This window comes from Polyodon spathula, chromosome 17 (assembly GCF_017654505.1).
Source record: "Polyodon spathula isolate WHYD16114869_AA chromosome 17, ASM1765450v1, whole genome shotgun sequence".
NCBI lineage: Eukaryota > Metazoa > Chordata > Actinopteri > Acipenseriformes > Polyodontidae > Polyodon > Polyodon spathula.
The window spans coordinates 32,346,094-32,372,244 of NC_054550.1; the positions used below are offsets into that span (position 1 = coordinate 32,346,094).

Here is a 26,151-nt window from a genome sequence, read left to right on the forward strand (position 1 = left end):
ACTCCCACTGAGGGGCGGAAGTACGTATCAAGTAGCTGAGAAAACAAATAAGCAGGGACTGCGGCTGGTGAGTTTTGTAGCGACAATACACATCAAAAACATAGAATACATACTAAATGCTGTTTTCTAAGACAATACGCACTGTTTATAATGCTGTTAAAGTGTATGAAATATAGTCTCTGTTGTACTGCCCATGCTTTTTGAAAATGCTTGCTTGGGTTATGTAATATTACGAGTAGCTGTGGTAGTAATATAATTTAACAGACTAGTGTATGTCAGCCGAGGTCAGAAAAAAAGGCTAATGCAGGCATTATGAACTGCAGGTCCGGAAACCGATCTGAGACTAAACACATCAAACACAATTGAAGTATATTAGAGACTTGAGTAAATCATTGTTAAGATGAGGGTGATCAGCCGAAGCGATTCGTTTACATTTAAAAACAAGCTGCAATGCACTTCGCTTTTTTTATTTTTGTTACCATACCAGAGTATCTGCAATATAACATACCGTAATGCATCAGTGATATTGTTTACAAAGAGGGAAGTAGCTGGAAGCTGACTTCGTCACAGAAGCAGTGTTTGTGCAGTCATGATGATGTTGTTGACAGAGTCAGTTATCCCACCCCCGCCCCCCCGCGTCGCTGCGGTTTCACCTGGAATGCACAAAGCGCCAGAGTAAGGGATGTAAATGTGGCGACGTCACAGACAAGAGTCAGAGTAACACAAAACATAGGGCTAAATGCAGGATTTGAAACGCACCCAGATTGATGCCCTCTTTATTTGTGTTATGGTGAAATTGGAATGCAGTCAAAATCGACTACGTTTGATATGCCATGCTTTACGTTTAGAAATAAGTTATTCGCTTTTTTTCTTCAATTCATTAACGCTGAAGCAGTTAAAATTACTATAGCACAACCATATTTTAAATATTAGGTGTATTCATTGCAGGTCATAACAATTGTTTTCCCACTAAGGCTACCTGACCAAAACATACAAAAAGTCTAGTTTAGAGTATATATATAACAGAAAGTTAAACAGAATATGAATTATGAAATATACAATCAGAATTATTAAACAAGTAATCGTCACAGTTTTCCGAGGATGTCTGGTAACCCCCCCACCTGTTATAAGAAAGGCATGCACACCATCATATTCATTTTGACACTCAAAAGCATCTTGTTTCTGTTTCGCTAAATAATAATAAATGTGCAAATCTATGAGAGCGTTGAGATAAAAGCAGCTTTATTAAAAAAAAAAAAAAAAAAAAAAAAAAAATCTCAGTTATAAATAATATAATAGCCTAAGGACATTCTGATTAGATTATGATGTAGCAGTTTGAGGATACCCCACTGCTATTCAACCTTGTGGTTTCTGTAAGATGAACATACAAACTTTGACATGTATACATACTTGCTTCAACAGTTTTCTGTGATTGGTACAGTGTAGCTGTATGCACGATCACGGTCTTGACAAGGTAACCTATGATACTGAAAATTTGCACAAATTACAGCTGTTGATAACACTGGTAAAAGTTGTAATAGCTACTGAAAACATGTGTTAATAGAAAAAAAAAAACAGGTCTGGAGAATCGCACCTAGTTGAAACATTTTCATTTATTTATTTATTTTTATATATGTATTTTTGTTTACTTTTACAATGCCTGCCTCCCCAGCCCTAGTTCTCCCTAGCTGTTCTACTTCTGATCCACCTGTTGATTTAGAAATGTGTTTCTTTAACACAGTTGAGAGATGGATGAGCTAGTGCATGACCTGGCCTCTGCACTGGAACAGACTTCAGAACAAAACAAACTGGAGGAGCTGTGGGAGGAGATGGTGCTGAGTCCACTGCAGCAGAGGAGGCAGATCCGCAGGAGGCGGGGCAGGAAACGACGCTGTGACTCCTCCCACTCCCTGGATCATGCCCGCTGCTTCAGCGAGGCCTCTGAGTCCAGTCTGGATGAAGCTGCCAAGGACTGCCGGGAGAACGCTGCCGCGGCCGCCAACTTCAGCGACTCTGATGACATGATCGTAGTCAAGAGGCGACCCTCCTTCTCCTCCTCCTCCCTCAAAAACAAGCAGCACTCCTGGCCAGAGTCGGACTCGTTCACAGAGAACACGCCGGGCCGGCCCCTGAGAAGGAGGCGGAAGGTGAAACGGATGACCTCTGATGTTACAGTCAGCCTCCAGCAGAAATTAAAAGTGTCCGAGCTGGACACCGAAAGGAGCGGGAACCATAGATCTGCCAAAAAGCAGCGGCTGTCCAAGTTAAAGAAGAACGTTCCCTGGACAACTGCCCACGAGTCCTTGAGTAATAGAGGCTTCATCAATGAGGAGGGGTGGAAGGAGAAAATGATGTTTGAAGCAGAAGAGCAGAAGGAAGCCTCTGATGAAAATATGTCAGAATGGTAATATACCTTCTCTAACCTTGCTTTAAATATTTTACAAGGAAGCTCTGTCATTTATTGAAACCTACCTAGTTTATTTGAATAATTTTGTTCCCATGCTTTTAGTACTGTTGGGTCACAGATTCTGTTTAGGTGTGTTTGTGATACACCCATGGATACTAATTGATTGTCACCCATTTACAAGTTTATCACAGTTCTCCCATGCTGAATTCTTTACAGTGCTTGCCTATGCTTTGCCATGCATCATGCCACACTACTGTCTCTTCCATTGGATGGGGTCATGCACAATGGGGTGAAGGTTTTCATTAAATTGTTTAGCCAAGTTAGATTTAATTAACCCCTTTAACTCAAATGGCTTTTTGTTTTCATTTACTGTTTATCTTATTTTAATATAAAACACATTTTCCGATGTTGTGATGCGCCCAAGCCTACCCGTATTGCATGTTTACATTTCCGAATCCAAGTAAGCACATAATAGTTAAAGTATAAAAGTCTGCAGCGTGCTTCCAGTGCCTGTCCTCTTTGTGGGGAGGTCTCTTTGATGATCTTATTATCTGACGGCTAGCTTAAAAAAAAAAAAAAGTCTTCAGTAACCAACAACGTGGAGAAGTAAAGCTGCACATCTTCCAGTTTAATTTGTGCTGACCTCTCTGGCCCTGCAATGGCGTTTGTTTTCTTATTTTATGGAAAAATCAATACTCTTTCTGACAGAAAACAGCTCCAGAGAAGAAATAAATGGAAACAGCGCAGCTTCCTGTCAATCATTTTTCACTTACAAAACACTCCGTTTAAACTGAGTTCAGCCAAAGTACTGAAGGCAGCGGAATCATTGGAAGTGATCAGCTGGGGGGGGAGGGGGGTAGCAACAAAGTATAAATATCAAGGTAATCATATCATCATATCGATGACATAATAGCAGCGTTTTTGCAATAGATCCCTGCAGTTATTTTTAACGCTTTTTAATCATTGAATGTAAGTGCTTAGATTCTTTCCATTAACTCCTGTCTATTATGCATCAAACCTATTAAACACCTCTGGCCTCAAGGTCAAGGCTATATGAGAACAGACCCCCCCCATGGTAAGTAAAGTGCATTCTAAGCAGATGGATTCTATATCCTTGTATAAGTTCTGCCTTTGCCGTATGGCAGGGCTCCCATCTGGCAGCTCCACTAAGACAGGGAGCAAGCTGCATCTGTCATAAAAAAAAAAAAAAAAAATTTCAAAGAGCAAGTCACTCTAATGTATCCTATCATATAATATCTGAAAAGCCACTAGCCATTAGCAATCCTCATCATTCAAAACTCAATCAAGCGTTATCCTTTCAATATGATAGCATTACTGGAGTTTATTTCACTTTTTTCCTTACTTCCTAATTTGGATCAGAGCAAGGAGGTTTGGGAAATGCAGAATGCCGAAGTTCATTTAATAAATCTCTGAGACTAATCCAGTTTGGAGAGCATGGGGAGGGTGGAATAACCTTTTAATCACACACCCATAATAAAGGCTTGGATTTAGGTTAGGCAGCTTGATTGAAAAGTGCACGCTTGCCATTATCAGCATGTCATTCTGCAGTTGACCATTCTTGCTGCTCTTTATTTTACTACTGGAATGAGAAGCTCAATAAATCACAAAATAATTTTGCAGCTTCATAATCTTGCTGCTAAGCAAACATCAGGTCTCTCGGGTAGCGGATTATTTCCGGATGATTGTTGCTCATCTGGTGCTTGTGTCAATTTCACCGCTCCAGCTTGTATTAAATAAATATAAACAGCTTGGGAGCGGTTCAGTTAAAACAAAAAAACAGAGATATAGGATATTCACATGTGGATTTGAATGTATTCGGGCAGTGATTTCTGTATTCACTGTCTACAGCTCCTTAGAATTGGGAAAGTGAACTAGTTTGATTCTTTGCACAAGTCAGACTCATCCAGATAGCACTGATTTAGTTATATCTAATTATTTACGTTTAGAAAATGACAAATGATAGGCAAACAAGCACCATTTAAAGTAGCCTAAATATTTGACCCTTGTGACAGAAATCAAAAGCTGAATTGCTGTCTTATTTCTTTTTTTTAGTCATCCTTTTTGCTGCACTCTTTTTTGAAATATTAAGCGGGTGGATTAATTACATCTTCTATTTGAGAGGGACCTGCTATGAATATTAAAATGGTGGTTTAATTACATGTAATGTTAATTGCAGATGTCCAATTTCCTGCCTTCCAGTATGTTGTGTTTTTTTTCTCGGATGTATCATATTGACACTGTGTGACACCATATTTTCTTGTTTCATTGAAATAGTTAAATTACAGTATGTAGGAATATTTGCATATACATGTATAATTGTGCAGGTTTGATTCCCATCTTTAGACTGTTTGAAGGGATAAAAGCAAAACAATCACGCACCATCTACAATATGTAGTCTGCATTGTCCCAAGACTTACTTCGCCCTCTACTGTATGTGGGGTCATCTGAGACTTCACCAAGATAGAACCATCATCTTAACCCCCCAGTCAGCAGGAAAAAGGCAGATTCACAGTCTAGTTAGTAATGGACATTTCAACTCAGAATCCGTTGTAGCCAGCTTTACAATGGATATAGTGTCTCTTGCAGGGGAGATCAGAAATAGTGAGCAAGACCAAGTGGACGCCTGTATCTGCTAAGACATCTAGCAGCAGCAATGGTGACAGTGCTGTATGCCAGGTTAAAAATTGTTTGTTCATAGCTGAGCACTGTAGAGGCACAGGCCATGTTCATAGATAGATTTAGAACATTTTAACTGCTTCCTGGTAACTTCTGTGCTCCCAGACTCGCTGACTTCAACCCTTGCAGTGGAATATCTGGTAAGAAGGTTAGATATATATAATAAAAAGAAAATCTTTTAGTCCTTAATTTACCCATATATAGAGCTTTTGTTTATTCTTATTTTGACAGCTGCTTTGCTTTTGTTTACCTGGTATCTCAATACACAAGAACATTACCTAACTGGCATTCTCTTGTAGCTTCCAAACACTTTATTGAACTCATTGATAGCTTGGAATTTAGAACAGTGCAGCGGCTGTAGAGTTTCCATTCAGCAGGGCTGGGATGCTGTGGTCAGAGTGAACTGACAATACTGCTTCCACCCCCAGGGGCATTGGAATGCTACAGCTTTTAAAGATCACAGTGACCAGATGTTGGGACAGTTGTAAGCTGGAATGGTTATCATTGCAGTCTGGGGCTTTTACCCAATTTATTAAAGCAAACAGACAGAATGAATGAAGTAAATCTGGTGTGTCCACATTAGAAATGGGGATACATGACTGCCTTGTTGATTCACTGAAATGTACTCAATGTTCATTATAATATAAGGAAGCATCTGCTGATTTAAAAAATGCTAGTAACTAATAACTAGTAACGTCCTACATTGGAAACAAATAAATGTTGTTATCCTAGCCCTAATGCACTCATTTTTATATCATAAAATAACATTTTCAGTCCAATTTCACGTTTCAGTGTGTTTTTTGTATGTGCTAAACAACTGAGACTTGTGTTTTGTAACCTGCTTTATAGAGTCGTCATTGAGCTAGTTGTATAAAGTCACAACATTGTGCTTTTTTTTTCTCTCTGCAGTGAAACAAGTAGCGTGTGTAGCAGTGACCCTGGACTCTTTACAAATGATGAGGGGAGACAAGGTAAACTGAAGTGCAAGGCAGATTGATGGGGATCAAGCAATTATTTGAATTGGATTTTTTTTTTTAAAGTAAATAATAATAATAGTAATAATACAATAATCATATCTTACATTGGCTTCTTTATATGGAATGTGAGCTATGATAATTTATGTTGATAATTTTTAATTAAATGTTGTTTTAAGAATTACAGACTTGATTTGATTTCTCCCAAAATAATTCTGAGCTTGTTGCTGCTTGAAGAACAATCAGATGTAGGCAGCTCTTGTTATATGCTCCCTAATCTGAGACAGTATTAAATTAGCTATCTGGTGACACCATTGAAAATGCAAAATATGCAAATGAAATCATTTTCATGATTATGTTTAACAATATGAACACTGGTAGATTAATTAAATCTAAAAAATAATAAAAATCAGATGACAGTTTTTGTCAAAGTACGGCGATCACCCATGAACTCCTTTGGTTCCTATGTTTGGGCATGTCTGTTTTGCGCAATTATTGCAAAATATGTGTTGTTTGCCTTTCAACATACATAAACTGCAGCTACAATGAAATAGGGTTTGCATTCAGATTGTATTAATGAGAGGTTGTTAGCTTGTGTTAATGAGCACTGAAAGCTTTGCTAATCACATTAGATCTGCCTGTTTGAAACAGGGCTCTGATTTAACAGTTGTCACTACACCTTGTGTGTGAGAGGCATGGCCCTGACAGCGAGGGTGAGTGACAGGACTGGGACTAAACAGCCTGCAGGGAATCAAGAGAGAGCATGTTCTTTTGGCTGCAATTAACTGTTTCATCGCCAGAGGTTCTGATAGCTTCAGTAGGCTTCCTAATGCTTCTGTTTAAGAATCTATTAAGACAGAATAACCTGACTGAGTTCATCTTCTTTCCAGTAGGGTCCTGTATTGTGCACACCATTTTTACTGTTGGCAGCTCTGTCCTATGAAATTATTGGCCCTGGGTCACTCAGTGGCCGATGGAAACCTTCAACCTTCATCTTTCTGCCCAAAAAAGTTAGGTCAGACAGTCTAGCAATCACCAGAACAACTACAGACTACTTTAGTCTATCTAGACGATGATCTGTCTGTCGGTTTTTGCATCACGCTGTAGGAGAGACAAGGCGAGCCTTTGTTTTCTACACAAGTGGTTGGTCTTCTCCTTAATTTAATAGAGATGGTACTGGTCAAGATGTTTGTTGTTTGGTTTCAATCCGCTAGCTTCTTTCTTTCAGTTATGTTGTTCAGTCAAAATATTATATTTGACAAGCTAAACTCTTTCATTTTCGGTGTGCTCTTGACTAAGGGTATGCTTGTCTTTTACTTTTACGATGTTTATCTCATTGTTGTGCTCTAGCACATATCATCTAAGGTTTGCTTAAATGTGTGCCTGCAGCCTGCATTATAGTTTGTTAAATGATTACATACATTTGAAGCAAAATGATGGCTTCATAGATGTATCACTTGTTTCTAATTGATCCTAGGAGATGACGAGCAGAGTGATTGGTTCTTTGAGGGAGAGTGTGGCTCTGGAATTGGGGTCCCTAGCCTTCTTCCCAACTGGGAAACAGACTCCCAGCCAGAGCTGGGACACCTGGATTCTGGATTGGAGAAGCTTTCATCCCCAACTTTCCTCCAGCCCTCTCGACCTCCACAGAGAGGTGGGTTTAGTTTTCATTCATTTAATATGCTCCAGACAGGTTTCAGGAGACTGGTCATTCAGAAAATCAGGATGTACAGCACGTCACTGGCAAAATGGTAATTTGATGATGGAAAGTGATATTTGGACCTGATTAATTCATATGCAAAAGCAGGCAGGGTGATAGGTCATTGGTGTGGACCAAAATGGCCGTAGCACAGAAAGAACGAACGAACAAAAAGAAAGAATGAAAGGAATGTTGCAGAACCTCAAGATCAGTTTAAAAGAGCAAACATTTAATACTAGTTCAATAAAAAAAAAAACAACACACTGTTGACTAATGCTGTATTATCAGCAATATAATAGCTCATGCGGCTAAATTCGAGGATGTGCTTTTGAACAAATATAGGTGCATGCTGTCAACAAAATGTACATTTCTGTGCATCCCGCAGGTTATCATACACGCTTAAACCGCCTGCCAGGCGTGGCTGCTCGTTGCATCAGGAAGGGAAGGAGAAGGCTGCCTGGCAGGGTAAGGTGTTTCGCTTGCTCCTACATATCTGCCAATGTATTTGTACAGGTATTTCAGAATATTTTGAATAAACCTGTCATTTAGGATAAATGGGAATGGATTTTATGTTTTTCAAACTAGTAAGCAATAATAATAAATACATCCTTAAGTTAAATTCCTTATGTCACAAATACGTGTTTGTAATATAAGGTCTTGTTCTTACGCTTGTGATTTTAGTGTGTGTATGTGCGAGGAGATGTTTGGATATCAAAAATCAAACTAATTCTACAGTCCTAACTGTTGGTGGCACATTTAGCACCTGTAAATTTGAAATTCCTACACAATTCCGTTCTGTGGGACAGCCACAGGTTCTGCTTTGTTGGACCTACTTTAAAGCATGTTGTTTTTGTAGAATGCTTTTTTTATAAGGAATGATCAGCATGTTTTGCCGTGATATGCTTGACTCTTTGAAGCTAATCTCCATGTGATAATCTTTTTTTTTTTTTAATACAATTAATATAAGATCCAGATTCTGTGTTTATTTTGCCAATAACATGTATTGAGCCATTTGTTCTTGTATTGCAGGATAGTGGTGTTACAACCTTGTCTGCTGAAAGAATAAACCACTTTTCACAAGACCCTTATCAAAAAGAGTAAGTTCCAGTTGGTTTGGTTTTCATTTTGTTTCATTGTAAAACTGTTGCATATACATTGTTAACTCTGTCAAAAAAAAAGAACAGAGATTGTCCTGAAAGCAGAATGATAATTATTTACTGTAATTCTCTTCTTCTGTGACTTTTGACATTTGTACGACGAGATGACATCTTTTGCACTGAGAGATGATTAAATGCATTTTTTTTTACATAGAACAATACTGTGCTGCAGGTATTGATTAAAAGGCTTTCTACTCTTGTATCATTTGTTATTGCTATTATAGTAACGGATACTCATGTGATCCAAGTATTCTGGTCACCCTTAAAAGCTCTGGATAGCAAGGAGTTTACAGTATCAGTAAAGATTGACCTCATCTTTTCAAATTTTAAGAGCAGTTCTTTCACACTGTGTTAATAAAAAAAAAATCTTTTGCCATATCTAGTTCACACTTTGACCTAACGTAATGGATTTTTTAAAAAACCAATGCATCTATCTTTCATTTTGAAACCAATGTATATCATCTGTATACCGTTTCTAAAGGGAAGCATGCAAGACTACATCCTTGAATGTTAAGAGAATGATTCATCAAGTCATATATTGTTCATGTGAGGGAATCAGTGAGCATTATATGGCATTATGTGTGTCTAAAAGATCATTTCTTGTTAAAAACAAATGGTTTCAAGTATAAATAATAGGAAAACCATTTGAAAAGTCTATTACATGCTGATGATAGCATTAATCTTTATGTGTAAGAGATCCCCAGCTACTATTCCAAATGGCTGCTTCATGGAATTGATGAATGTATTGAAGTGATTAAATTGGAATCAGGTATCTGTAAATGTAAAACACATCTGTAACAATTGTAATAATTTAAAACCAGGACCATTGTAGCAGAAACCTTTTTGGGCAAAATTGGTGAAAGAAATTCTGTCACAGGTATACTGCTTTATATGTATCCCCTTTAAGGACAAAGTCATTCCGATGCATGCTTTATTATTCCAGTTTTGCACTGATCCAGTTTTTTCTCTGATCAAGATCAAATGCCATACTTTCCTAATCAAGTAATGCCCCCTGCCAATCAAGTGCATTGACTGTGGCGTTTGCACACAGTGATGTACTGTATATTAGATGCAGCGCTGTGCAACCCCTTTATTGTTAACTATTGTCAAAAGTGTTTAACATTAATACAAATGTGTGGTTGCTTTTTTTTTTTTTATTCCCTTTTACCATAAAATGGGTCACATGTCTATTAACTGGTCAGAGTCTCCCTTTGCATAAAAATGTGAGCCAGTCCAGGTAATAGAATGGGCTTAACTAGGCACCGCTAACTGCAGTAAGACAGTACAACCTGGAATGCTATATATTTGTAATCGTAATTCCATCCCTGGAATCCAAGACCTGTTTTACCCTCTAACTGATATGAAATGCAAGTGTACGTTACTACTGTATGTAATTCAACATGGACTGAACTGAAAAAAAGAAAATAAATACATTGGCTTTAGATTTGACAAGTTTTTCAACATTTATTCCAACAGTTTTTGGTTACCGTCAATAGGAAAAAGAGACTGGCACCAGGTAAGAAGTCTGTTTAGTGTCTGACACTGTTAAGCTACTGTACCATTGTACTGTTCTATTGTATCCTATTTTGGGACACACGCAGGCTGCTATTGTAACAATATATATGCTATTAATGTAGCTGAATCCCAATGTTCTGAAAAGGGAGTTTGTCCTAATTGAATCATAATATTAACAGAATAATATTGAAAACACTGTGCCTTGCAAAAGATGGCAGGCATAAATCAATTGACATTCTTGTGAACTGCACAAGAGATTATCCATATTGGATCATTACTTCTTCTATGTGAGTACATTGAAAAAAGGAGTGGCCTTGAACTTCATGACCTTCACCAGGCGGTCAAAGGTTTGCCACAATAACTTGATGGTCACTTAGTTTACCTGTGACACAGAGCATGACAGATGGAATGTGTGATTTCAATGTATTGTGACTCGCTTCGCGATGATTCAGACAGCCACCTTAACAATGTCCCACATATCTAAACTGCGGTTTACTAGTTTTTGCTACCAAATGAACCTGTCAACGTGGATTATTATAAATACCCACTGTCTGTCTCTGTGTTTCAGTTTAACCCCTTGTCTTCCTTGTATCCAGTGGATGTGGTTACAGATGGCTGCCACCGGAGGTGCTCTTCCTCACTGTGTAAAAACAGGTAACCCCTTTCATCATCGCTATGACAAGCAGTTAACCAACACCATTTACCCTTTCAGTCAACAGCAATTAAAAGAGAGCCAATTGGCACGAGAGCTTCGTATAAGTGGGAGGTTAAATAATGTTCCAGAATCCATCAAAGGCTTTATATTCTGAATGAGCAATATGCATTATTTATTTAAATATCCTTAGTATGTCCCTGTGAAACAGTACCCTGCAAAAATACTGTGTCTGGGCTCATGGTTCTAATATACTAAAACACACATAAACCTATGCTAGTCTTTTTAATCTGAGAAACGACGCTGAAAGAGTATGGTCAGAACGGTGAGAGTTAACTTGTCTCTTTTGGTGCTTCAATTACACAATCATACTTTTATTTTAAATTGACATTACCAATTAATATTGTTCATTATTACATGTTCTTACCTTAATGTACAAGTTAATAGACCAAAATTAGTGTCGTGTGCTCCAATGAAATTTAACTGTAATGCCATCGGGCCCCCCCCACTTTTACTTATATCCGAAACGTGTGCTAATACTAGTTGGAAAAAAACTTATCTCCTTAGAGGAAAATGCTTAAAGCAAATATATATATATATATATATATATATATATATATATATATATATATATATATATATATATATATATATATATATATATATATATATATGTATATATATATATATATTAATTGCCTCTGATTTGTAACCTGATGAAGACATGGATGTGTCGAAACGTGTTGTTCTACACAATTTTTAATGTCACTGAATAAATGTTGATGGGATGCCTGTCTCTTCACCTTTTTTGAACTGTTCGTCACCATTTAGATCTACATGAGAGTGCTGCTATACCCGCTTCTAAATACAAGTGAGCTTACTATCTGTGTATTAGAGGCAATGCGTTTGAATTATTTTTTGTTCCTTTGTAGTAAGCACCTCACCATAAACTTTGTGCACTATATATATTTATACTGTGTATAGTACTTTACTGAAATATGTGGCTTATCAAATAGTAAAACACAGCAGCACCGGCTACTCTAAACAACCTTTTTCATTTTTTGTTTATCAGCAACAGGAACTTACTTTGAATAGCCATAACGGTGTGATTACTCCCCAGGTTAACAAATGCTATGTGATAGTGAGACAACTGTGGTCAGACTGTGATGTAATTACCCTTCTATGAACAGCTCTGAACTGTTTCTTTTAGAGTAAGGTAAAAATTATAGAGAAAGAGATTACTGTTTTATGCTGAAATTGATAGTGGAATAATATTGAAACTTAGCGCGCACACAATACATGCTGAAAGCATTTCTGCTTTAGAAAGAGTTCAGCAACTGGTTAATTCAAAACTGCTCAAAAGTGCAGGCACACACAGTGATATTACACTAAAGCATTTACCATTGGGATTATGTATGCAGTTAAAAACACTCCCAATTCTTCCAATATTTCCAATTTTTTTGTGCAGTCTGTTAAATAAATGTAAAATATGCCTAATTATTGTAGAAGCTACAAGGAGTTAATAAGAGAATAGGTAGTGTTGAGATGATGCTCCCTTGGGTTTTGTGATTTTAATGAGCAAATTAAAATTAGCCTTCAATGTAATTTTGTATTTAAATTTATAGCGGAAGTCTCCAGGTAGTTTCCTTTGTATTTTCTATCACATGTCTAACAAAGCAGTATTAGTTTGCACAAGGCCTACTTTTCCTTATAATGTAGTTATTGTTGGTATTTAAATGTAAATGATCATGCAGTTTAGCTTGCTAATTTGCAGGAGCGCTCCTGTCCTATACAGGCTGGTGGGAAGGTATATGAATTCAGAAGAGAGAGGAAGTCCACCTTGAGTACAATTTCCATACATTGTTTCCCGGTCTCCCCCTTAGTGGAGTGTAGAGGTGCTAAGCCTGGTTACCTCATGAGAATGCATGAGGATATTATGTCATATATTAGAGCCCAGCAACGGCAAAGGATCTGTGGATGTATCTGTCTCTTCAGATAGCGTACTCTTCTGTTGCTGTCCACAGTGCTGATGTTGACATTATGAATTATTATTCATATTAATATTGGCTGAACATAGGCCTACTGATAACTAAGGGCCTGGAAAATTCACTGTATTTTTTTAAAAGAAATTCACGAATGACAATAAAAAAACAACGAATTTCACAGTGTCATGAAACCGTCATTTTATTTAAAAAAAAAACAAAAAAAACAACAAAAAACACCACACAGAAAACACATGTTCTATTTACCGTACATGATATTTTTTACTGATGTAAGTTGCCTAAAATGTGTTATCAATGGTAGTTCATCAAGAACATCCTCCAAAAGTCAAGGCTGGAACATTGTAACATTTCGCTACTGAGTCAGCGCTTTAAAATGTACATTGTAACATTGGAACTTGATTCGCTGTTGAAACAACCTTTAAAAATGGAACAAACGTCTGCTGGAAACCAGTCGTTTAAAATGGTCTGTGTTGGCTGCATCCTTTTAAAAACTGACATTTTTTTCTCTATCTGAAAGTGTTTTTTTTTTTCTCCCAGATGAAGTTTAAAGCATTCTGCATGCTAATTTATGTCTGTTAACATGTTCTTAAGTTCTTGCTATGCTTTCATTTAACAGGGAGGCATTGGGGAATATTCTTAATCCCTTTATAAAGAACTGAGCTCTCTTTTTTTAAATTCTTCAAAAAGTAAAAGTCATATTCCCAAATGAATGGGATGGTTTCCACAGTCTGTCTGTCTGATGTGTACCATTGGAAATACCAGGAGAATTAATCTCCTAAAGCTTAGGTATGCACAGTATATCCATACATGGTTGTAGTGTATCTGCTTCTTACTCTGATGCCTGGCAATGGATATTGACACCTTGATCTCTGAACACGCTGAACTGATTTGGTAATGAAGATTGAATGAAGATGTTCCAATAGTGCTTCACTCTGGTATAATGGTAGAATATTCTCAAGTTCTACCAAATAATGCCACTAACATTGAAAAACAAAAAGTGTCTTGTTCATTAAAATGTTTAGTCTTCCTCCATAGACAACAGGGTCTCATAATTTATATTTAGAAAACTAAAAAGGGCAACAGTTGATACAGATAATAGACCTTCAGAAAAAGATGGTGTGCTAGCTTGTTTGTCTACCTTTAAAATAAGGCATACAGCACAATATCTCGCACAATACGTCTATCACACTATCTTAAGAGAACGGGGTTCTGGAAAATATAGCATTACACGTCCCCCGTGTTGCTACAACTGTTTAAATAATCTACCTGTAATTTTTCTTTTCATTGTTAACATCCTGACAACTTTTTACACTGATAACTTTAAAGTCTGTTTCAAAGCTCTTTTCGTCCGCTGTAGTGCACTGGGGTTTGAGATCTGTCCTCTAAATCACTGTAGGAAGAGCGATTAAAAAAAAAAAAAAAAAAAAAACAACGACGAAACGTAACAAGTGCTCTGGCTTTTCTGTTCCGTACCACATCATGGATCGTTATTGTTGTGTTACCTGTTTGACAATGTGGGCAATAATCCTTACACTATCAGTGCACTAGGCGGACACTTTGAAAAGAGCTTTGAAACAGACTTCAAAGTTGTAAGTAAGAAGTTGTCAGGATGTTAACAATGAAAAGAAAGATTACAGGTACGTTACTTAAACAGTTGCAGCAGCACTTGGGGATGTGTAATGCTATTACTCTTTAATACACTAGCAGTAAACAAAGCAGTGAAGTGTATGGAGATGGGGACTGGATTCACTGTGGAATATAGTGGGATGGTTCAGCAGCTGCTAAATGCCCATCCCGTTGTCTGCCTCGTTTCATACACTCAGGTTTGGCATTGACTTATTAATGTCTGAATGACATTTGTGCAGTAAGATAAATCATAGTCTTGCACCAGTCCTTTCTCAGCTTCACTTTAATTGTGAGATCTATGTGTCAGCAGTTAGTATATTGGTGTGCGTGGCCTATTGACTATTGATTTGCAAGCATTGACTGAACTCTCCAGGGACTCTAATCCTTTCTGATTCATTTGAATACCTCTATTCATCTTGAAATCCCTTTTAAAACTAAAACCTATGTGTACCTAATGAAAATAGATTGAGATTTCGCATTGCCTACATTTGTCTCTCTGTTATTTATTATTTTTAATTGGTGTATCTGTTTTCGGGTTTGGACGGCAGAATTATCTATGACCCTGGAGTCAGAGCTGTTTTCTTTTTTAACCCTTGTGAGAGTTGGTATAAAACCCTATCAGGCTATCATTAAACCCAGGGACAGATGTGACCAATAGTGCACTGTGAACTTTTTGTTATGCAAAGTTAGTATCTCTCTAAAGCAATTCCACGCTTGTAATACTGCAATACTGTCCTACAATTAGTAAATTATATTGTGAACATTCCACTGTGTTATGTCAGTGAACCAGAGCTACATTTTAAAACTGAGTGTTTGCAAATGCCTATCGTTAAAGTGTACTCCATCTACTAATGCTTTCCAATTACTGATATCTTAAAATTAAGGGACTATAGAATGATAAGTATTCTAACTCTTTTAGAAGGCCTTCTTTCTTGTTCTCCAAGTTGCTGCAGTGGCATTGTAGATGCTATAACAAGTTTTGGAAGACAGATTTCATTAAGTAAACATGCATTTGAATGTTTTTGAAATTAAAAGTGGAAAATACAAAACTGGCATTTTTCTTTGTGAACGTAATAAGTGAAAAACGGCTATGAAGGTAGCAAATCCACAGAATTTAATACCAGCCAAAATTTCCCATTTTTGTATATGTATATATATATATATATATATATATATATATATATATATATATATATATATATATATATATATATATATATATATATATAAACACTAAAGAATATTACTGAACCAAATGGCATGTAGAGTTGTGCTGGTTTAAAGTGCTGGTAAATTAAAATGTGTTTGATCTCTATATGTGGTTGTATAATCTAAAAGAGCCTTCATAAAGAAGATAGTGTGAGTAAATGTGCACTGGAAACAGTTACCCCCTATACCCTGTATATTCTTCTGGACTGCACTGGCTGCTGTAGGAGCCCATTGGGATTCACCTTGCAAAGTGGTGGAGAGATCCATTACTGTGTGCTATAAAAATAGACAGACAGATGGATGAAAGCATGACAAAAAAGACACGTGGGCGTTACTTTTAATCCTGTAGGCATGCTTTGTGAAATAATGCAGTGTTTAAATGGCAATTGATTTTGGAATTAAAAAGTTAGTTTGTTGAGATTTACTGTTGGGAGTTCAGTGTCTCAGCTCTTTATCAGCCGTGCAAATGGCTGGTTATACGCTGTCCAACAGAGGTCCGATTGAAGGATCGATAGCTGCATGATTTACTAACTGGAGTACAGGTAATCAATAAGTATAAAAGTAAATGAAATATGCATTACTGGGATTTTTATTCTAGAGAGGGAGAACTTATTGCGAGTTCGGTAAGCAAAAAAGATTTTCTAACTAATATGTTGTATAGAGACTGTGCCCCCCCCACCCCCCCCCCCCCCCCCACCTCCTCCCTCACTCTGATTTACAGGGTTTGAGGTCACAGAAAACATAGTGTGTTAAAATCACAGTAACAGAATTTCGGGTCAACAAATTAACCACTTTTAGCACACTTTTAGCAAACTTTTAGTTTTTGTAGCACACTTCCTTTTTTATTTCAATCCCAGTATATTTGTTCTTATCTTGGACCCTTAAATGGTATCATAGTGCCAACCACTCTTCATTACTTTAAGCATTTTAATAAATAACAAAAGCATACCATTGCTGTGTTGTTGTGTAAACCCCTCTCCCCCATACTCATTATATGTGTTGCCACCCCACTGCAGAGCTGCTTAATCCAAGCTGATGATAAGCAGTAGAACAGTTTGGGAGTTTACGTGTGCGGTTCATTTTGCATCATTTGTGTATTCGCTGTGTTCAGTTCCTCCCTTTCCAGTGCAGCAGCGAACAGGAAGGAAAACCTTGACCTGAAGTTTACAGTATAGTACTTAAGAGTGTGAGACACCTTCCAACAGCTACCACAGGTGACCTCCGGGTCAAAGGAAAAGGGCATTTGTACTCCTGAACTTGGAGGTGACAGAGACACAATTTTCACACCTCCTGTTGCTGGGTGATATTTCATTTATTATAAAAAGTCACAGCTTTAACAGATTTGTTCTCTTTATTTAAAAAAATGACGGATTACCTTCACGCTAATCCGTTTTATGTGTTTTACTGATGTAAGATTACAAAACAGTTCTATGATATCCAGATACATTTCACGCCTACATTTTTAAACAGACCAGTAAACCTCCTGTGCTTTTTTTTTCTTCTTTTAAAAGACAGACAAGCATGCATCTGGGATTGCTGTGCACCGGCGACATAAAACGAAGGAGAAAAACGACCGCAACTTCTAGTTCTGCAGCAGGTAATTTATTGTCGTTATTATGCGCGGTACAAATCTATAATTGTGTTCACATAATGCCAAAATAGCTACACATAGAAATGGAGTTTTGATCTCAAACATTATATGATGTATGTGTTTTTTCATTTTAATGCAATAATACAAATATATTCACAAGGAAAAATATTAAAAATCAAAACATATACATAAGCAAAAAGGTATACTAAAATACTAGAAAAGGTGAAGAAGAAAAAAAGAGTTTTATTGAAGACCCGTCTTAACTGTGATATCTGTTTCGGATAACACTGCTGTTGATTTTCGTTTGGCACCTCTTGTCATGTTTGCTGGATTGAAATCTGAATTGCTTTGTCCACCTCGTTGCTAAGAGTCTCCCTGTCTTTGCTGTATCTCCAGTGGTGTTTGCCATTTAAATAACAAATGCTTGCAGTTACCTGATTTAGTGCGAGGTGCTGGCCCCTGATGTATATTAATACCACAGCGCAGTACAGTGTACAGAGGTCCATCATTCATTGGGATAAAAGAGGTGGAATTTAAAAACAGCCTATGTTTTACTGGGATACAGATCGCATTCATTTATTGTACTGAGTGATGGAATGGCCCATAACTCTGTCCTTCACCTCTGTGTGCCACTTCGGTTCTAATAAAACTAGAAAACAGAGCCAGCTGTGCTCCTTTAAAATAGAGGTTCTTAGTGTGAAACCTAAAAGTTTAATTTCTGTTAGCACTGACATCTAACAATGATTTCAGTATAATTTCAGGATGAGCTGGAATCAGTGGATCTTGGTTGTACTCTCTGTGGTGGCGCTACCTGAAATGAGAGTGCTTTAGGGTGGCACTGTACTGCTAGATTGTGGATGAATTATAATTGTGGCTGAATTAAAATGGTTTATTACTATTCTTACTTGTTTTCAGTAGGACTAAAATATACCATGATTGATCCCCTGTAATACAGTCAAGTGTAACGCATTCAGTATTACAACTAACTATGAATAAAAAATAAAAATAATTTAAAAAGCAATCAAGATTTGGTTATAGATGTTGAGTATTCCATATTTGTTTTGTGATTTGATGAAGGAAACGGGGGATTGTCAGTCTCTGCCAGCAGCTGAATAACCACTGCTGTGGACTTGATGCCGAAGCTGCTTAACATCACACTGCTGTAAAGCTCTTATTAAAAAGTGAAGATCTCTTACCCTTTCTCTATATGGACAGTGTTTGAGGCAGACAGGTAGCATCCCCTGAAGACTGCGGTGTGTTACATTGGAACGGAACACAGCTGTTGTTTTGTCTGCTCCTTTTACCCCATTTGCACTTGCCAGCCAAAGCTGAAACATTGGAATTAAAGTGTGCTGTGAAGAAGTTATCAGTTACTCTGCCTGTTTATATTAGCAGCCTCCGCAGCTGCATGGGATTACATTGGCCACACAGCATGCTCGTAGCTGGCATTTCTTCTTTATTAACCCCACAAGTAGCCAGTCCGTTGTGGATAGTTTCCTAGTTACTATATAGTAGAAAGATTTTGAATTGCTATCATTTAAAACCCACCCAGAAAATATTTAACATCGGTACGAATACATATTTTGCTATGCTTGTTGTAGAGTCCCTTCAATATCAAATATCTCTGTGGGCTTAATTCCTTTAAACATTTTAAAATAAAATCTAATAAATAATTAGACTTAAGGCTGTGCAACTGCAAATCCATTGCATCTGGTAGAGAAACAAATAGCAAAAGTATTGTGGCTACTTTTATAGCTGCAAATGCATTCATTCTTTCAAAACAGTAGAAACAGTTCACGTGAGTACTCTCTGTATTACTAACACCTTTTTTATTTGGGGAATGAACTTCCTATAAAAGAAACACCCACTTTTGTGTGTTGCTGGACCATTTTTGAAATGCTTTACCTTTGTGTGCTCCAGTGGCCAGGTCGGTGACAGATCACCTGTGTCTGGGCCTCTTGGTTATTCCCCGGTGGGCCAGCCCTCTCTCATAATCCTAGGCGCCAGCGTGAGGGCCACATGGCAGCACAAGACGAATAATGGTACATTTCAGCAATCAGTTCTGGTGACAGAACTTCAGCCCACCGCACAATTCCACCTACTCACATTCCTTCCGATTGTCCTTCAAATCCACGGCTTCCGCGAGTGAAACTCTGGAAAGTTTTTAGAAAAGGGGTGGGGAGACATATCCAGCAGCGCATCAATAAAGATAGCATAGACTGTATGGGGTTTTGCACATTCACTCGTCTGCATTTGAAGTGTTTTGAAGTGTTTAGCTCATCCCACCTCCATGTGGCTGGTCTGGTCATCATACTGCAGCTGTAGGTTCACCTGCCTGGAGGTTACTGTACGTAACAGCTGCTCTGACTTGGCCTTTCTGGAGATTAATTCTATACCAAAAAAGGCATTAACTTTTTAAAGCCTAGTGGAAATGCTGGCAGTTTCTTTGAAGCTAGTGCTTAAAACAGGTCTAGCAATTTATTTCTAAAATACTTTTAATATTTTCAGGATATTTTAAAGTGTAGTTGTCTAGCAACCTAAATAATTTTTAACAGGTGCTCCAAAAATCACATGTACACATTTTTGGTTCAGTCCTGATTGTAGACCAGCCCATAACTAGTCATTGAGCTGGTTTCCAAACAACCAGGACAGAAACCAGCAGTCCCAGAAGAAATATTAATCAATTATAATTCTCCCTCCTGGATCTGTTCAGAAGGGAACTCATCTAGAATGCCTAACCATAATGGAGATGCCAAAGGGACCCACAAATGAATGCTGTGTGTGTTATCCTCCAAGAAAGCACCAAGCCTTATAATCGTATTTATTCTGCCTCCTTGTGTACCTGATGCAGTGCATACGTCATGTTGATGTGTATGAGTAACCTTCACAAACTCAAATAGTTAATACAAAAATCAGGGGGTGGGCAGTAAATTATTCTCTTACTGTTACCAACAGCTAGATAAAAAATATGTATCTTAAAGGGTACATCAGCAATACATGAAAGGTAAAACATAAACTTATCACACCTCCTCTTCCGAATGTATTTGGTCATTGTATAGTAATACAACAGCAAGATGGGATAGTTTGTTTTATCTTTCATGCAGTGCTGATGTACCCTTTAACAGCCTAAAAACAACCCCATAATTTGTATTTTAAAACTTCTACTGATGCTGGATAAGAGAAAAGGTTTATAAATGAATACATACTTTATGTTCTTGTTCTGAGGGATACCAGTTGTATTATAAATCTTTTCAGATACTGTGACTGTAAGTCATAGTGGTCTACTCTCCCACTGACTATGTGTTTAAGGTTAATGCACAAGTAACTGAAAACTAACTTGCAGTGCCCCTTTAAATAATCTCCACTATATAAATGCAGCATGTATACAATGTCTGTCTAACTGCAGATTAGATAAATCCAACACATGGAAGAAATATTTTCATTTTAGGCCTTTACAGACTGTCCTTCTGTATATAATTGTCATCTATAATAGATGTGTGATTCTTCTTCTTTTTATAAAGCTTGCATTCCCTTCCACGAGGAGAGTCGGAGTGAAGCTGCAGAGGGTGCTGGAAACCATCGTAGTCCTGTAAGCCTGGAGTCCACCAGAGCGGGAGGGCCTTCGATGTCTGAGAAGCCTGATTTTATCAAGCCAGCCAGTTTCTTCAGATCACGGAGGGAGCATCAGCACGACTGAAACGTACTTCTCTTTACCAGCCTGGTTAAGCTTGTCTAGGTCACAATCAAAGGCATACTGTAGGTGCTGTAAATATAACTTCCACAGGGGAAACACATTTTGTCTTTTAAATTACCGGAGGGCATTGAACCTATAAATGCACCCCAGTTCAATCAGCACAGCTAATATTGTTCTTTACATATGTTTAGCAGTGGTGGGTAGCGACCTCCTGTCAAAATAGCACTGTGTAAATGACACAGTGCAAATAGCAGGATGATGACGTTCCTAAGACCTACCATTTTAATAAAAATGAAATGTTTTTAAAATGTTTGTGTTTTTGCTAAGGCAACTCTTACACTCCAGAGTGTACGGTGCATTTGGAAATACACAATGAATTAGTGCTTTGTGGTTTTCTGTCCTTTGGGGGTCTATATTTCAGGTTCAAACATTAAAGAAAATAAGTGGAAATACTAATTATGTTATGCATGTGTCCAAGTTCACCTGCCTTTAGTGACCACTCTGGACAAATTTCCATGTTATGTATTTCATCTGTTAAAATCCGCAGGACTTAAAGATTGCTTTGCAACCCATGAATGGCAGTTAAAGGCTGGTTTCACTGTAACAGATATGTTAACTGTGGTTTGCACAGTATAGCAAATTGAATGGTTTTGTTTGTGTGGCCATGTCAAAATTTCCAGTATACAGTATGTTCGAGTTTATAAATTATGTAAATAGTACAAGAATATCTAGTGTATCCACAGCTCCCTCAACGTAGAATTGGCGTCTAGTGTTCACTCTGTTTAATTACAGCATCTGCTGCCAAAAGAAGGCTTCCTGAGTCAGGTGTGAAAACACTATATCAAAAAAATATTGCTGACATTTGATAAACTACGCTGCAGAGCGCCACCTCTACGAGAGGAGTCATGGAAATGCATTCTCAATAAGTCACAGGTTGAGTGAGCCGAGCGGGTCTCTGTTCCCAAAAGGTATTCTTGAGCTGGCCAGTGGTGGTAGAACAGTTAGGAATCATGGCCTTCCCAGAGGCAGTTAACCGTCACATTGGTGATGCCTTTATTGCAATAACATCACCTGTGTATTCAGAGAATGGATTTCCAGTCAACGGAATGGAATCAGAGTGTGTAGGAAGTTTGGAAGTGTCACATGGGTGCAGTCAGTTGCCTGCCCTGTTACAGTTAAGAAATCCAGAGACCTAATAAAACTCATATTTCATTCCCTGTAAGGATTACCTGTCAGCGGAAAAAAAGATGTATTGATCTGTTTTCCTTTTTAAAGCAGCAATCACCTGACAAAGGCACCTAGAAAAGCATGACTGAGTGATGCCCACAGCGTAACCCACTGTGGAGGTGCTTCAGATGACCCGGTGACAAAGAAAGATAATGCAGCTATAAACTCAACGTGAACTTGGGAAATACACAAGACTGTTTCATACTCTGACAAGGTTTCAGACCAGGTCTCTGGCTGTGTCTCAGACCAGGTCAGCTAATGTAGAAATTAGAAATCGATGCCAAAATGATTATTTTGACATTCAAAATGCGTGCAAAGAAAAGCTAATATACAAGCTAGTTTTACTGAACGTTTAATGAATGTATTGTAATGTAAACTTGGGTTTACTGAAGTATGCACTTGTTTTTCTAAGTAACTGCTTCTTGCTAAGTAATCCAGATTTATATTTGGGGCAGAAAGTTCTTTTTCTGAGACCATCCCACAACCTCCAAACACAATTGTACTACTGGTCATTCTTGCTTTTTGAAAACAGCATTGGCTTGGTTGCCTCTACTCAACTGACATTGAGTTGGTGCTGTGTCATATTCCTCTTTTATACTGGACTTGGCCTTTTGTTTTCATACAATGGAATATGTTCCTTCAGCAAGCAGGTTTAACTGTTGTACACTTGTTGAGTAATTAGCCTTATAGATTACAGTTCTATCAGAATTCTTTTTTTTCCAAGGACACAAAATGATGGAAGAGTAGAAGGTAAACAATTGTGAAGGCACTCTTGAACTCCATTGCAATAAAATGCTAGCATTGTTGCAACTTATTTGAATACAAGGACATTGTGACCCTTTTACCAAGCTGAATATTAGCCCTTGATCAAAATATAACAATTCGTTACCATTTTCACCAAAAATTACGAATACAACTTGTGAATGTAAGATTGTTTCTGTGGAAACTACCACAGTGTAGTTATACAGTACACATACTTGTTTTATAGTTTTTATTTTTTAATTTTTAATATAAATGTTTATTTTAAATTTGGTTTAGTAATAAGCTGTTATTCAGTACAGTTGAAATGGAATAACTTCTAGAAACACAGCTAGTGTTTCATTTCTGACTTTGTAATAAGCTAGTTCGATAAGATTAGCATTTTGTATAACGTAATGTCCAGCACAGTAAGCTATTCTAGTATTGTAGCATCTTTGCAGTTCTGGAGCAATAACTTGTACTAAAATAGGGGACACTTTACAGTATTATACAGCAATTCATGGTGTTCTTATTGCACTTAATATTCCTAACCCCTCCAAAAGCTACACTCCATCATTATACCTGACTCTAAGGCATTCCCGTGCTTGGGTAATGGATCCTTTATAATTAAACTGAAGTCCAAGGTATTCTGCTTGGTACTGCTAACATCACAGGGGCATTACGCCACACACATTTCCAATTAGGCTGCCCAGGGTGGCTAATATTACTGCTTGGTATTCCTTCTATAATGGAGGAGGGTCCTTAGGCAGCTAACCCTTGCAGTGAAGAATTAGCACAACCATATCTAGTTATCTTAATAATTTTAGCTATGAAAGCATGCGTAATTGCTATGTTGCTATAAACTTATTACTTGAAGAATGTTCCTTGCCTTGAAAGCTCACTGTATGTATTAGTCAGTGTTAAATGTATTACAGTATTAACATTGATATAAAACATCTATTCATTTTTTAATTCCCGTCTTTAATGCTATGAATCCAGTAACTTACAGACTTAATTTTTTAACAATGTAAGTTATCTTGTAACCTCTAATAGGGGCCCACATTGTCACAATGAGAGGCAAAAGAATATTTTAAATCAGGCATCTAAAATACTGTAAAAAGTACAGCAGTAGCAGAAGTTAATGACATGTAAATTATTGAGAAATAATTTGAAACTGGAACTTTAAAGATGATTCAAAAGGGTTGTTTCATACAGAATTAGTGTGCAAATGCTTAATGAATAGTACCCTAAGTGTTATGCTTGTGGGAACTATATATTGTACAGTAAGTCCCAATTAAACATGCTCCTGTATGTATCTTCAGATCTTCTTTAGAAAACTGTGTTGTTGAGTCACATGTTTGTTAGTGTTGCACATGTATTCACATGTAACCCTACAGAAATGGCCCAGGTGCAGCAGGCTATAGTGCCTGCTTGTGTTCTAGAATGTAATCGGACTCCTGGTTGTCTACAGCTCATGGCATGATTACTATGTTTAACCAATTTCCAAAAGCTAAGTATTTAAATGTACACTATAAATTAAATCGGAGATTAAAGGGGATTATTGTAACCCCCACCCCCCCCACCCCCCCCTTAGTTTTTAGAATTAGCATTTTTACGCCAGTAAAACTTTGACTTGACAGTTATGGGTTCTGATTTAAGTAATTTACTTAAATATGTTATTTTTGTAAATATAAACTAAGATACAGATATCCAGTAACTAATAAGTAAGCTGTTTTACAAAATGAGGATTTTAATATGATTTTAAATGAGGTATTGAAAAAATACCTGTGGATAATGTAATCATTTTAGCTCCTAAATTTGTAAGGTGGTTATGCTGAGTTTAGTACCGAATCGCTTGATATATGGTTGAAGTCTGATCTCAGTCCGTCGTAGATTGAAGGTGTTAAACACTGAGGTAAGCACACTAAAAGGCACCTTAAGTTCTTGAACTATAACCTTAGAAGAGTAACATGTTTGAGGAACACTAACATTGCAGGTATTAAAAAAAAAAAAAGATTTACTTTGCACAAAAATATGTGTGCTGTTTCTTCCTAGTCTGGATGTTTTGTACCTGTATTTTCACTACATTGTATAGATCCTTAAATATAAATGGAAGTAGTTTATAAAACAAACATGTATTCTGACAATAAACACCCTGAAGTATTCATCTGAGCTTTTTGTGTTTCTTTCTTTTTTTTTAATGTGGTTTGATCTTCACGTTTAAACTTCTTTTGGATTGCCCATTGTAAGTTTATTAGACAACAGTGCATCCACTTTTGCTTGCACACATGCTGATATAGTGGAACTGTTTTTTTTAGCTGATCCAAGGAAGTACCTTGACTTCATCATGAATGTGTGCTTTGGGCGGTATTAACAGCAGCCTAGAGAATCTTGAGCAAAGATCAATTAAAGTAATTGTTTGTTTGAAAATATTGTTGTCAGCATATTGTTGCGAACAAAATACCATAAAATGAACAACAGGTAAGGTCAGCATGGAACAGTGGAGCAGTCCTGTGATGTTACAGAACCTATTGCAGATAGTGATCACCCAAATTCCCCTGCTAGTGCAATCACATACAGTATTGCTATTCTCCTGTGTCAAAGGTGAAAAATGTAAAAATGCAGGCTCCCAGCAATGGAATATTCAAATACTTTTGTGAACTAAAGCAAATCTGTATTAATTATCATGTATTTATATATTTATTTTTAAAGATTAAGAAACATGCTTTATACATGGAGTACCAGACTTGCTCTGTACTTTTTATTTTAAGTCGGTTCATTGTTGAACAAGACTTTATATTGTGACCAAGCCAATCCATATAAATATACCCTGTGTTAAATAACCAGTAAACAAAAAACAGCTGTCTATTAAAGAATGCTTTTTGATGGTCCCTTGATCAGTCGATACAAGCAGGTCTTTTTGTTAATGAAAAAAATGCATTTAGGTGGATATTTTTTATTT

The 26,151-nt window shown here is 37.2% G+C and overlaps 1 protein-coding gene across 1 annotated transcript; it reads left to right on the forward strand.

The window, feature by feature from the left end:
- On the forward strand, nucleotides 1–25,343 carry LOC121330161 (G patch domain-containing protein 2-like). Its single transcript, XM_041276469.1, has 10 exons — nucleotides 1–67; nucleotides 1,742–2,404; nucleotides 6,014–6,075; nucleotides 7,556–7,732; nucleotides 8,163–8,242; nucleotides 8,807–8,874; nucleotides 10,411–10,450; nucleotides 11,018–11,103; nucleotides 17,451–17,536; nucleotides 21,052–25,343. Exons 2-10 carry the CDS (start codon nucleotides 1,749–1,751, stop codon nucleotides 21,225–21,227), a joined length of 1,431 nt encoding a protein of 476 aa, XP_041132403.1. The 5' UTR covers nucleotides 1–67; nucleotides 1,742–1,748; the 3' UTR covers nucleotides 21,228–25,343.
- The last annotated feature ends 808 nt before the right edge of the window (nucleotides 25,344–26,151 follow it).

Bases quoted from the DNA above. Each gene is read 5' to 3' on its own strand.
- LOC121330161 (XM_041276469.1), top strand. From the start codon at position 1,749: ATGGATGAGCTAGTGCATGACCTGGCCTCTGCACTGGAACAGACTTCA. The intron at 7,733-8,162 runs GTGGGTTTAGTT...TGCATCCCGCAG, and splicing joins CTCTCGACCTCCACAGAGAG to GTTATCATACACGCTTAAAC. The intron at 8,875-10,410 runs GTAAGTTCCAGT...TTATTCCAACAG, and splicing joins CAAGACCCTTATCAAAAAGA to TTTTTGGTTACCGTCAATAG.